The 14,571-nt window shown below is 36.1% G+C and overlaps 1 protein-coding gene across 1 annotated transcript; it reads right to left on the bottom strand.

The window, feature by feature from the left end:
* Positions 1–13,282: 13,282 nt before the first annotated feature.
* LOC129316469 (uncharacterized) lies at positions 13,283–13,729 on the bottom strand. The gene has a single exon (XM_054960894.1). The coding sequence runs from the start codon at positions 13,727–13,729 to the stop codon at positions 13,283–13,285; it is 447 nt and encodes a 148-aa protein (XP_054816869.1).
* Between the last annotated feature and the right edge of the window lie 842 nt (positions 13,730–14,571).

Here is a 14,571-nt window from a genome sequence, read left to right as displayed (position 1 = left end):
AGATTCAATTCATATAATCCATGAAAATAGCTGGGGCATTTGTTAACCCGAATGGCATCACAAGGAACTCATAGTGCCCACATCTAGTCTTGAAAGCTATTTTAGGAACATCCTCTGCTTTAAACCTCAGTTGATGATACCCTAATCTCAGATCAATCTTAAAAAACACCGCTGAATTGACTAATTGATCTAACAAATCATCAATTCGAGGTAAAGGGTACTTGTTCTTGATGGTTACCTTATTCAACTGTCTATAATCAATACATAATCTGAGGCTCCCATCTTTCTTTTTCACAAATAGTACTGGCGACCCCATGGCGATACACTCGATCTGATAAACCCCTTCTCTAACAACTCTTCAATTTGTCTTTTCAACTCAGCTAACTCCGACTAGAACATCCTATAAGGTGCCTTAGAAATAGGCCTCGTACTAGGTACGAGCTTAATTGAGAACTCAACCTCTCATTTTGGAGGCAAATTGATCACTTCAGTAGGAAAGACATAAGGGAATTCTCTTACTACTGAAATCTGACCCATACCTTCTTTAATCTCTGCCTTGATTGAGAAGAAAACCATAAAAGCTTGACAGCCATTTTTTATACACTATTCTACTTGAGCTGCAGACAACAACATAGACCCAGACAAAGACAAACAAATGAGGTCTATGGTGGTCTTTCGACCTTCATACTCAACCTCTACATTTAAAAATGCCTTAGCAGTCCTTACAATCAAACCAGTAGGAGTAGAAATTTCCACATCAAAAGGTAAGGTACACATAGGCAATTTACATCTTTTCATACATTCATCAGACACAAAGGAGTACGTAGCACCTAAATCAAACAAAGCATAAACATCATTATCAAGGATTCAAATTATGCCTCGAATAGCATTAAGGTTGTTAGTAGCCTCCAGTCTGGAAAGGGCATACACTCATACTAGTACTGTAGGTCTCTAATCATTACCCTTGTTCTTGTTCTGATGGTAGAATTGGGCGATATGACCAGGCTTCTGACAGATGTAACAAACCCAACAATCACCAAAATGGAACCTCCCACACTTATTGCATGCTTGCTTACTAGCCGCACCAAAAGTAGGAGCAGAGGTAGCTGGGCTCCTGTAGGACCCCTGACTCCTACTCTAATTTCTTATATAGCTTTGGCCCTTATAGTAGTGACCCTTCTTCTTCTGATTTCCAAAGCCTTCAAGAACTTGGTTTCTCCTCTTCCCTACTCTACCAATAGGTCCAGGGTGGATAGGGGTAGAGCCGGGAATAAGGGCCGGGCCTGGAGGGCCGGGCCTGAAAGCCCTGTTTAAATAAGGGTTCGGGCTTTGAAAATAAATTTTTTTTAAAGTAATCGAGCTTGAGGGCTTGGCCCTGATAAGCCCTGTAAAATAGGGCTCGGGCCTGGGCTGCCCTTCAAGCCCTATTATATTATTTTTATTATTATTTTTTTAGTAAAACACGTGTTTGAAATCAATGACCTGCTCACTTGATCCTACACACATTATATTATTATTAATTTTAATTTATTCTAAAATTAATTTAATCTAATTTAATAAATATCAGTGTATAGTATAAAATTTATGATATTTTTTATTTTTCTATAATTATTATGTTTGTATATTTATAAAAAAATAAACTATTTTTTAAATGAAGATTTAAATTTTATTACTAGACTTCTAATGTATGTTATTTAATTTTTAAAAAATTATGATGATTTTAATTTTTTTAATTTTAAAATATTTTAATTTATTTATAATGTTTAATTTTATTTTAATTTTTTTATTTTTTAAGAAAGGGCTTACGGGCCTGGCCCTGAGCCCTGAGTATAAGGGCCGGGCTTGAGAAATGGGGGTCAAAATGTGAAATACGGGTTCTTAGCACCCTTCTCTAGCAGGAATCACCAGCTGCACCTTCTAATTAGAAGTGCACACAACCATATAAAAAATACTCTCTAGTTGATTTATCCATTCTTCAACCAACGTTGGCTTAAGATTCCTATCGAAAGTAGGAGGGTTGAACTTATGAAAAGTACTCCAAATCTTCATGATTCTGGATGTCTGCTGATAAAAGTAGAGACTCTCATTCTTTGAACTAGTCTCATGGTGAGAATAGGAAGGTGAGCTTTCACCAGCAGATTGGCTCATATTGTATACCTTGATATGGTTTTCTTCTTGTTGGCCATTTCCCTTTCGGTTGACATTCTCCTTTTGTTGCCTCAATGTGGCTAACTCTTCTTCTTGCCTCTTTATGCGGTCACTAAGATCCCACAGCAGATCTATCATCTGCCTCATGGTTGGCTCACCCTGCCCTGCTTGTGGCTGTATGGGCTCACCCTGCCCTATTTGTTGTTGTATGGGCTCTAGTTGTGGCAATGAAGGTATGTCATGTCCCATTGACTCTATAAAATCATTGAAATTTTTGCCACCTCTTTGGACACGATTTCTCCCCTCCTAAAGGATAGAAGTCACACAATTAAGTCAATACTAATCTCAAGACAAGAAAAAATAATGGAGAAGCATTATGATTTAATAATGTATATTGCTAATAAGCTAGGTTATTGCCAATAAGAAACTTGAAACATGTAGCTTTGATACTAAGATGTAATACCCTAATTTTTTTTCAAAAGAATTTAACTCAACCATGGTAGAAAAGTGTCTACCATGGTAAACAAAAGTCAACTTATCCTATATATATTTTTTGAAACAATTCTATAATTTAAAATACTACCATGGTAAGAAACGATAAAACATAGCCTTATAAAATATTTCATCTTTTAAATTAACTACCATGGTAGAAAAGATTAAACTCCTTTTCAAATAATACAAAATAATATTATACAACTAATACACATTTACAACCATAGTTGGGTTACAGTCACCCAACACATTTTATATCAATAAATTCAATATAAAAATATTTTATAATTGGCTTAAACTTGCACAATACAACATCTCAGATAAATTTTTACCTCCTATATGCCATTAGGCTAAAACCACATTTTTTTCATCCTTATACTCCCAACAAGTGCAAACCATAGAACAACAACTAAAATAAATAACTTAATCAATTTTCAAAACAAGCTAATTATTTGTCCTCATAATCATGCCATTTCAAACCATCCAAAATAAATTAGATATCAAAGTTATAGTCATCCAAAGTATACCAAAAGTAGAAATAGTTTAAAGGGCATGATTACATCATTACATTCATATAATTGTCAATAAACAAAAAACCCTAGTATTAGCAATATAACACATTAAAAATTATAAATAAAATACCCAAAAGAGATAGTGGATCTATGCCATTAAGCCTCAGAAACTCCTCCACGCGCCATTTGTGGCTCTTCTTCTGAAATATGTTAACCACATAATGAGACTCAAAAGTTCGAGTAACTAATACCAATTTATGATAGTGTATATAAACAGTTAAATGTGTGCTTGCTAAGTGGGGAAACAACCGTCATATAATTCCACCAAAAATACAAGAAATATTACAATGTATAACAAACGATCATTTTTATCTCCCTCCATTAACCTTGAGCTATAGCTCTCACTCGGTGCTAAATTACTTGGCCAAAGGTAGATTAGCCCTAACCCTTACAAGCTACCTACTAGGCTCCAATAGGGGCATACCATGTAATATATAAATACAACAACAATAACAAGTCTCCCAACATTTCCCACAATAATCAAACAAATTCATAACAATATTGTACAATTATACAATATTACAATCTTCACAATTTCCTGATTTTCAACAATATTACAATATGACATCTCACTTGGAAAAAATACTTCAAAATGCATATCCATAATTTCACAATTTTTTCATAAACATAACAAGGTAATTTCTTAACAATAATTCATAATTCTCTCAATAATCACCCAATAAACATGAAGCAATACTAATCACAAATTAAAAGCATGGTTATCTCGTGGCTTTTTCAATAAACCATATTATTTATAAATATTAGTTTCAATTATTGAAACTAATAAAATAACTCTAATAATAGAATTAGAGAATATAACATAATTTCTAATCTCAATCTTAATACAAATCTATAGTTAGTACTATTAAGTAAAATTTCTAACTCCTATTTTAGTTATCAATAAACATTAATAAGCTAAAATCAACCTTTAAACCAATTTCTATTATCAAAATTTTCCTTTTTATTTCATAAATTCGCACCTAAAATACCCAAAAATTAAAAATTGAGTCTCAAGCTTAGAATCATCATCCCATAGCCATAATAATTTATTTCTCATCCCAAATAATCATTTAAACCTTTATAAATCAATATATATTTTTGAAATTAATAAAAATCTAGTTTAGGGTTTGATCCATAAGCCTCAAATTCAAAGCTCATCAAAAGTGCATACATGTATGTGTGTGTACATGATGAAATAATAGTGTGGGCTAGTGGATGGATGGTAATGTGTATGGATATGATGAATGTTTGATGTGTATGTGAAATTTGGCCTTAGATATGAATGAGATTAAGAAATAAGAATTATGCCCAAAAGTGTGTAGTGGGCAACATATAAGCCAAACGTGTGCTTGTGTATTATATTGCATGTATAATTGGTCAATCAAGTCTATATTATCCATTTGGACGTGGTCAAGGCCTTAAAAGTGACTAATGACATATGGTTTTGATTGGAAAGGCTTAAGTGGTAAATTTTGACATAAAACGGTCAAAATGCACTTGGGTATCTAACTTTTAAATAGAATATCAAATTGAAATAAAATCAGTGTCATTAGTTAAAATTTGAAATAAGCTTCATGTGGGTACTTAAATCACCCGAATCGGACATTAGATGTGAAAACAACACACTTTCAAAATTTGTATCAGAATTTGAAATTTGACAATAGATTTTGGTATGTGTGCCGTGGCACATGGCACAGAGTATGCAGCTAAGGTCTTTGTGCCATATTCTGTAGCTTATGGCCTACTTTTTGTGTGAATTTTTATGTTTTAAGTTGTTTGATGTGTTTACATAGCCCACTTTTTGTGTCTAATTTTTGTGATTTGGTACTCTATTTGTAATGACAGAGTGATGGTAGTTTCTCCCTTAGAATTTAGAACGTTCTTGTAAATAATCAGGGATTCCTTACACATGATCTGTGAAATTCATAGCATGGTCTTTTATTATTGCGTTCCATTTTTAAGCAACCAACCCATTTCTTTGAGGTACTTGGGCATAATGGTTATGTTCCTACAAGATCTAGGATTGTTCGAGATTGTGATTTTATGTATCAATGGTCTAGGAGTGGATTTGCAACTGGTAGGATTTTGACATGTTTATTTGGCCGAGGCTTTCTATTGAGATTTAGGCCGGCCCTTGTGTTTAGATTATTGATTAGGCCTAACTCTTTAGTTATTTAGCTTATATGACTTTACAGCATACTCAAATGCTTTGGTAAGCGACCTTTCACATTTAGCCCAAACAATGCCCCCCACGTGCTAGTGGCTGATAAATGTAAGCCACGTGGCACATTTGAAAAAGACTAAAATGTTGCTTCGTCTCTGAGCGCCCTCTTATCAATATAAATTTTTGTTTCTTTTCTTAGTTGTTTCCCTTGCTCTCCTTGCCGTTTCTTATCATTTAAGCTTATGTCTTTCTGCTTTGATCATTCCTTTGCTCAACAATGACTTCTTCTTCTAGTGCCACTTGCATTCCTTTCCTTGGTCACAATCCAAAACTCTGTTGCTTCGTCAGGAGGATTGACGATGGTACGTACTTTATTTTAAACTCGCATTTTTCTAGATTGAGTTCTTAATCTGATGTCTCCCTAATTTTTCCTTTAAGATGATTCATCTTTCCATTCCTTTATCGCTTTCTGGCAAGCCTCTTGCTTTCTATTTGGTCCTCATATTTTAGGGATAAAATGTTAATTATTTTCTATCTTTCGAGTACCTCTCCTAGGAGCTTTTGAGTTTCCAATAAGAGTGAAATTAGGTATTTGACCATCTTCCTTAACCTTTTTGATGTGACCGCTCCCACCAAGCCAAATCCATGGCCATTACCTCAATTTGCGACCTAATTTTAGCCCAAGCGACTTCAGCATTTACTGAATCCTCCTATCAGAAGCTTCAAAATTGGCCCCGATCTTTACTCACTTGGTTTAACTGCATTAAGCATCTGAAGCAAACTTATGAACTGTAGTGGAAGGAGATGGATCTTTATGACCTAATCTAGCTTTCATTAGCCAATGTTGACATTCCTGTTAATTTGTTGACGGCCCTTCTTAGTTTTTAAGCACCTAGTTGCAACACCTTTTTCTTCAAGTTAAGCCCTATTTCGATTATGCTCTAAGATGTGTTCATGTATTTGGGGCTACCGATCACTAAGAAGGAGAACTTTTTTGCTATCTTTGAAAGGCATGACTCTTATGTCACTCTACTTACTAACTTGGAATCCAAGATTAAGGGTGTTGGCTCCTATACAAGGATCATAGAGTTGTTTTTTGAGAAGCCAGTTGATGAGCCCATAACCCCTACAAATTACTTGGTCTTTATCTGGATCATATTGAGCCAGTGGATCCTAGCCCTTGATAAAGGGAAGGCCATACATTTTCACTTGCAGATTGCTCAGTCTCTACTCTACGATAATCAACTAACCTTAGGGACCATGTTTCTATGCCATCTATATGATGGCATGAGGGAGTCCCTATAGCAGAAGCCCTTTAGTAATTTTATGGGCTCATCTAGTTTTTGAAATTATGGATGATTGCTTTTTGCCCTCTACTCTATTGGGAACCTTTTCCCAAGGAGTCCTACATTACTTACCCTTTTCACTAGTCTGTTAGGCGCCCTTCCTTTTAATGAATTGAAGAATTTATTTGAGTTTTTTTATCAGCAAAACTAGTCCTTACAAAGGACCTTGAAGCCATTCAACATTCTAGACTGCCACCTCCCTACTTAGTATAGATTTTTAGTGGACTAGAAGAATAAGCGGGCCTTATTGCTAAGGGACGAGATCTTTCTCTCAACCATCACCCCTAGGAAAATGTGGCTTCCTTTTACGAACTCCTCCTTTAAGTCCTTGAGGGTTTTTATGGAGACTTATCATCTCCAATTGTTGGGGGGTCAATTCAGGCTGAGCTAATGCATACCCCAAGGACTATCCCCTCAAGTTAGTATAGAGTTGTTAGACAAAGAAGCCATCGACTGAGTGGCCATTCCTCACACTACTCAAAAGTAGTGTAAGGTGGAGTTAGTGGATAAAGATGCCTACTTTCATTTCAATAAATGGTGGCCCAGCATTATTAAGAGTCATAACAATAAGTAATTGCCTACTATGTGTGTCTTTTTGTTACTAGTATATTTTAACTCGTTCCTTATTTCTACAGATCATGATTTGGCACAATCTTTTGCATTGGTGAATTTCTTAAAGGGCAACATCAATGCTCCTGCTACTTTTGAGATCAAGACAGTCCCTTCGCTAGGGGTCGTGGTTAGAGAAATTAAGAAGGATGATGCATCTTCTCACATCTTAGTCCCGAAGAAGCCTAGACTTAAAAAGAGTCATCCCCTAGGTTGCACAAACAAGGAAGATGAATTTGATAAGAGGAAATGGGCCCTGTCTCCTTTGCCTGATCCCAAGAGGAGGAAAAAGATATCACCCACTTTGGTGTCTCCTGATTAGCCTTCATCCATACCTCCTCCAATTGAACCCAATTCTCAAGGGGACAAGCTCTCGTAAAAGCACCACTGCTCCTCGATCCTGCTTGCTGACTCTAATGATGGCAGAATGAGACCTCCTCTTCTTAGCGAATTAGAGGCCCAAGCTTCAGATATTCAAACAGTCACCTCTACTACCATTCTAGAGATAATTCCAGAAGATTTAAGGATTTTTGAGGATTTGATTAGGATCTCCTGTACTGTGGCTTGAGAGGTGATGGAAGGCTCAAAAGGTTTGGGGTCATTACGGAGGTTTAGGAGGTCACTTCTACTACAGCCCTAGAGGGTGCTAATGACTCAGAGGTCCTCAAGGTTTTTGTCAAAGTTCAAGAGGTTGCCTCTACTATGGCCCCAGAGGTGACTCCCATTATTACTTTAGCAGGAGGTACTAAGGTCGTAAGTTTTGAAAGACTCATGGAGGAGCCATCTGAAGCTATCAATGCTTGTATGATAACTGTTAGCCCCTCAATCCTTAACCTTTACTCAAGGTGCCTTAGTCCGAGATGAGTTTGAGCCCACTACCCTTGCAGGCTAAGTAGAGAAAGCCTTGCAATCTGCCCTTATCCCTCATTCTGCAAATAAAGGCCCTGTGGTGAGTCAAGCATATTCCTATTGTAGTTTTTCTTCCTTCCTCTCTCTCTCTCTTTTACTTACTCGCTGGGTCTCCTTTCAACCTATTTCAATGATGGCAGCCCTCATTAACAGCCTTTTGGCTTATCTCTGTATTCCTAATAAGGAAGTGGTTTTGGATGCATGGAAGGTCATCTAATTCTAACTTAGTTGGAATCCATTACTGCTACTTGAGCAAGGCTACAAAGAGCTGATCCGGGCTATAGATGTTTCCCTTTAAGAAATTCACAAAGATAGGAGATTATGCCTAATCATGGTTTGCAAAAATAAGGAATAGGTTAGAATACACTAGTAATAAAAAGACACATAATAAGCAATTACTTACTAGTATGACTTTTGATGATGCATTTGAAGCATTGGGGCCATCATTTATTGAAATAGAGGCAAGCATCTTTGTCCATTAACTCCACCTTACACTACTTTTGAGTAGTGTGAAATGGCCCCTTGGTCGATGGCTTCTCTGTCCAGTAACTCCATATTAACTTAGGGGGATAGTTCCCGCGGTATGCATTGGCTCAACCTGAATTGACCTGCCACCAATTGGGGATGACAAGACTTTATAAAAACCCTTAAGGACTTAGAGGAGGAGCCAGTAAAAGGAAGCCACATTTTCTTAAGGGTGGTGGTTGGGAGAAAGATCTCATCCCTTAGCAATGAGGCCAGCTCATTGTTCTGGTTTACTAGAAATCAGTACCAAGTAGGGAGGTGGCTGTTCATAATGTTGAAAGGCTTCAAGGTCTTTTACAAGGACTAGCTTTATCAATAGAAAAAATCAAAGAAATTCTTCGATTCGTTAAGAGGAAGGGCGACCAATAGACCAGTGAAGGGGTGAGTAATGTGGGACTCCTTGGGAAAGGTTTTTGATGGAGTAGAGGGAAGTAAGCAATTGTCCATAATTTTAAAAACTAGATAAGCCCGTGAAAATTACTGAAGGGCTTCTTTTGGAAGGACTCCCTCATGCCGTCATATAGACGACATAGAAATATGGTCCCTAAGGCTAGTTAATTATCGTAGAGTAGAAACTTAGCAATGCACAAGTGAAATTGTACTAGCTTGCCTCCCTTTGGGGCCAAGATCTACTGGCTCAGTAAGATCCAAATGAAGACCAAGTGTTCTGTAGGGGTTACGAGCTTGTTAGCTAGCTTTTTAGAAAACAACTCCATGATCCGTATATAGGAGCCAGCACCCCTAATCTTAGATTCCAGGTCATTAGGTAGAGTGACATAAGAGTCATGCCTTTTAGGGATAGTAAAAAAGTTCTCCTCCTTGATGATCAGTAGCCCTAGATACATGAACATGTCCTAGAGTGTGATCAACATAGGCTCAACTTGAAGCAAAAGGCATCGCAATGGGTGCCCAAAAACTCAGAAAGGTCATCAATAAATTAACAGGAATGTCGACGTTAGTCAATGAAAGTTGGATAAAGTCATAAAGACCTATCTTGTAACCTCCTCTTATATCCACTCAATATAAGAGAAGATTATAGTATTACCACATCATTCATAATAATTAGTAAACGAATGTTTTGTTTGAAAAGCTTGAGCCCAAGACTCATTTCACAAAATCATAAATTCATTAGAGAAAAACATAGCAGAAGTAATATGCACATTACTCTAATACGTAGTGGGCATAACCTACCAGCATTCCTATCTCAATTGCATGCATTTTCATCAGAAAATAAAGTTGAGATTTGGTCCGTTCGTGGTGTGCAGTAGTGCATCGCAGCATGTGGCACAGAGCCACACACTTAACCTGTTTTGTGTCATGCAATGCAATGCGCTTGTCCAATTTTCTACCATTTTGACAGCAAAAATGATAAACTTTTGGCATGTGCCGTTTTCACATACGACATCCAATTGGAGTGATTCAAGCGCTCACATGTAGCTTAGCTCATAAGCTAACTAATGAGATAGGTTTGGATGTAATCTAATGGTCTAATTAAAATTTAGACACTCGGTGCAAAAAGTCAGTTTTTCTAAAAATTTTGCGCACCCAAGCACTTAAATCAATCCTTTTCTCTTATTAGATCACACAAGGCCTTAAATCAAGTCCAAAAAGATCTAATATACTTGATTGACCATATTCTATCACAATCATACACATATATTGAAATTTGACCCTTCTATGGCAAATTTTCACATTTCACAATTTCACACACTTTGCCATTTCTAGGCATAAATTGACCTACTTTGCCATTTCTCAACATATTCATATAGATGACACATTCATAATACAATCTTAGCCTCAAATCACTCATTTCATTATAATTTGTCACTTGAGCTTAAGATTCACCAACAATCAACCACATTTCAATCACAAATATACTCAAGTTATAGCCCCTAATTCATTTCATCACAAATATCCACAATTGGGCTACAATTTCACAAATTTATTACTCAAAACATGCATGTAACCCTATGACAACTTATATACACATATATACACAATTCCTAGTTCAGTTCATTACACAACTCAGGGTACATGGCTTCACAACTCAAGCCGGTCTAGACTCTCTCCCTTGCTTAGATCACTTCCCGGTCCTGAAAATATGCAACCATAAGGGTGAGATAAAAATCTCAGTAACAAAGTAACTCACTCCTATTGACTATCACATGCAACAATATGAAAGTAAAGCATAGTATATCATTCAAATCTCATTAAAATAACATTTATATCATATATCTCATTTCATTCTCAACTTTTCATCATTCATATAGGACTCCATGCCATCTTATTATTGGAAATTGTGCCCTAGGGCCAATCATTGTACTATGCACATTGTTATTTAATGAATTTCTCTTTTATTATCATAACAATTGCATGTTCAATATGATAACTGTATTCTTGGACAAACTATAGTGATTGTCCTAAATATCCCTAGTTGGTCATCTTTGAGGGATCATAGATGAAACAAGACTAGTACAACTTTGATTAATTATAAAGATATAAATTAAAGTCATAGGCACTTGAAAGAGTACAAGGTACTGGACCGACCCACTATGAGAAAGCTGCATGGTACAAGTCATAAGCTTATCTCATATGTAACTATATCACTAAGCTCTTTGACTTGAGATCATCATGGATTCCTACATGATGAACACTAAGCTTTGACCTGGTCAAAAGTCACCTTTGACCGGGTGATCATAAAGGCTATCATTGAGTTTAGTGATATTTATGCAGAGAAATATGAGTAGTCAAGATGGAATTTGTTCCTCACATTAAGTGAGAGATATTACTGGCCTCTCGATGAGCAAGACTAAGAAAATGTATGGTCATACTTCAATGGAAATGGTTTTTTCCATTGCTACTGTCAATCTACTCAGAGATTGAGAAAGTAACAGTCAAGTAAAGGAGAATGACAATTCCTGTCTCATATTTGACTAAAATATCATATGACAAAAGGGATGTGTTATGGTTGCATGATAGGTTATATCAGATCATCGATCCCCATATGAATTAGATAGTTGTAATGTCTTGCTAGAGGCCACTTGTGACTTGTAGGCTAATAGTGTAATTAGTACTGCCAATTATATATATATTTGAATATTTATTTGATAAATATTTATATGTATATATATATATTTATGTGAAATATAAAATATAAAATATAATTATATATATATATGTATATATATATTTGAAATATATATATATATATATCCATATATGTATATATATATATATAGATATATATATATATATGACACATGCAAAATATATATATTCATATATATATATATAATATAATATGTATATGTGATATATTTTATATTATATGATATTATGTTAGTTTTAAATTTAATTTTATATGATAGATTAAATTTAATAACTAACATGATAAGAGTTATCATGTCAGTTTTATAATTTAAATTTATAAGATAAATTCAAATTAGATATGATATTATGGATTAAATTTATGAGATAAATTTAATTAAGTTTTCATTGGCTTTTAAGTGAAAGACGAAAACCCTTATCTATATACTATATATAGATAAGGATGTCCTTTTTGAAGGATGAGAGAGTTAGAAAAGTTCTTACTGCAAAAATATTTGAAAGCCACGAAACACTCTATAGAAAGAAAACTAATGTTTATAGAAGAACGAACACCGGGAGCACTAGCACACTGTTCGAATTAGAGAGCTGTTTGTGTGGATATCGATAGATAGAGCAGATCTACGCTATCAGCTCCTGAGATCCAAACTCTTAAAGAGAACGTGCACCAAGTTTGAAGAATTAAAAGGTAACTCTTCTATCCACCTTGACTTAAACGAGTTCATTCGGTCTATATCAGGATAGGGACTTTAAAATTTTAATCTTCCACTGTGCCTTTCTATCCAATACTCATAACATATTTCAACATATCATATAGCATGCTAGCATGATCACTATCAAACAAACCTCCAAATCACCCCGACACGAAACTTAAGCTCATCTTAGACCACTATGTATACTCTCATTAGCCTTAAGCTCACCTCTAGTAGTAGAATCACTTGACCAAAGATATTCTAATGCACAATATGGACTATGGTTTCCCCTAATATACACAATGGGACGTCATTGACTCCAACACCATATTAGAAAGACACTAAGACTAAGGAGTCTCTCATCTCTAACACCACACCTGAATAAGTACTAAGAAGATATTCTCCAACACTGTACCTTATAAGGCACTAAGGAGAATTGTTTCCAACATCATACCCTATCGGGTACTAAGGAAACCTTGCCATATGGTATTTATCTTAATTATTACCTTGTTCAGCTACTGGTAGTCTATACACAATCTCATGCTACCATCTTTCTTCCTAACAACAGAACAGGCGAACCCTAAGGTGAAATACTGGGTCTAATCAACCCCTTCTCCAAACTCCTCTGGCTGCTTCTTAAGCTCATTCAGGTCTATTGGAGCCATCCAATACGAAGCCTTAGAGATTGGCTCAATACTAGGTACCAAATCAATTGAGAACTCAATCTCTCTCTAGTGGCAATCCTGACACTTCATCTGTAAACACCTCAGGAAACTCATGGACAACTCCAATCTTGTCTAATGTACCATCATACACTCTGTGTATTAAGCAGTACACCAAGAAGGCTTGACATCCTTCTCTCACTAATTTCTCTACTTGTATTGTTGATAGGAACTTAGGAGTCTCCAGAGTAGTCACAGGTACAGGCGGTGCAATCGTATCATTTGTTGTAGTCACTGTGTACACTAGTAATGAAACCATCTTTCTATTATAGCTTAACGTCGTTCCATTGACAGACAACCAATCCATGCCAATTATCATGTCAATTCCTAACATGAGTAAACAAATTAAGTCAACACTTGTAACTATTTCACCAAATTTCAACTCTACTTTCAAGCAAGCCCGACTAGTTCTTACTGAAGCACCAGCTGGTGTAGACACATTCATCATGAAAGGCTTTTTAACAATATGTAAACTTAGTCTTTTTGCATACTCATCGGAAACAAATGAGTGAGTGGCACCAGAATCAAACAAAATAAAAATTTATTGATTGCTTAAAGAAATCATACCTCAGATAAGCTTTGGGGAAGCTTTAGTCTCTTTTCTTATCATAGCAAACACACGACCAGGAATGGCAGACCTCTAATCGATGTGAGAAGCATTCTTGGTCAATACCAAATGATGTGCCTAACATTGCGGCACTTGAAACTTGTCCAACAATCCCTAGTATAGTGTCTCCCATACTTGCTGCACTATGGGGCTCTAATCGGTCCAGCTACTGTAGGAGCAGAATCCTGTCTCGAGGCTTGACTCCATCCACCTATGCTCTTAGGGGCATTACTCCTTATTTGGGATCCTCTAGAATATGAACCCCTCTGGAAGCTTATCTTCTTACTACCACCATTGCCTAATCTAGATGGTACAGGGTTATATCCAGCTCTCTTTCCAACACCTCCAGTAAGACCTGTAAATGTAGAGAAACAGCCCCTACCATCTCTCCTTTGATTGTCCTTAGCCTCATGACCACGTCTAGCTACTACTCTCAACTTAGTACACATGCCACTGTATGAGACAATGTCGAAGGGTGCCAATTGCTGTCTGTAATCAGGTTGCATCTTCTTAAGTAATTGCTTAGCCTTCTAATACTCATCATCATGATTCCTCAAGTATGTTGAGTATTTAGAAAACTTGTTAAACTTAGCTATAAATTCTTCTTCATTCCTGTTTCCCTACTGCAGTCGGTAGAACTCAGCCTCTTTCTCAGCTATGAAGGAGGCAGGAAAATAGTA

The sequence above is a fragment of the Prosopis cineraria genome, unplaced genomic scaffold, assembly GCF_029017545.1.
Source record: "Prosopis cineraria cultivar Desert tree isolate PC_DT_omini unplaced genomic scaffold, ASM2901754v1 PC7, whole genome shotgun sequence".
NCBI classification, from domain to species: domain Eukaryota; kingdom Viridiplantae; phylum Streptophyta; class Magnoliopsida; order Fabales; family Fabaceae; genus Prosopis; species Prosopis cineraria.
Note: the sequence above shows the minus strand (reverse complement) of the source record. Positions and strands in the feature narration are given on the sequence as shown.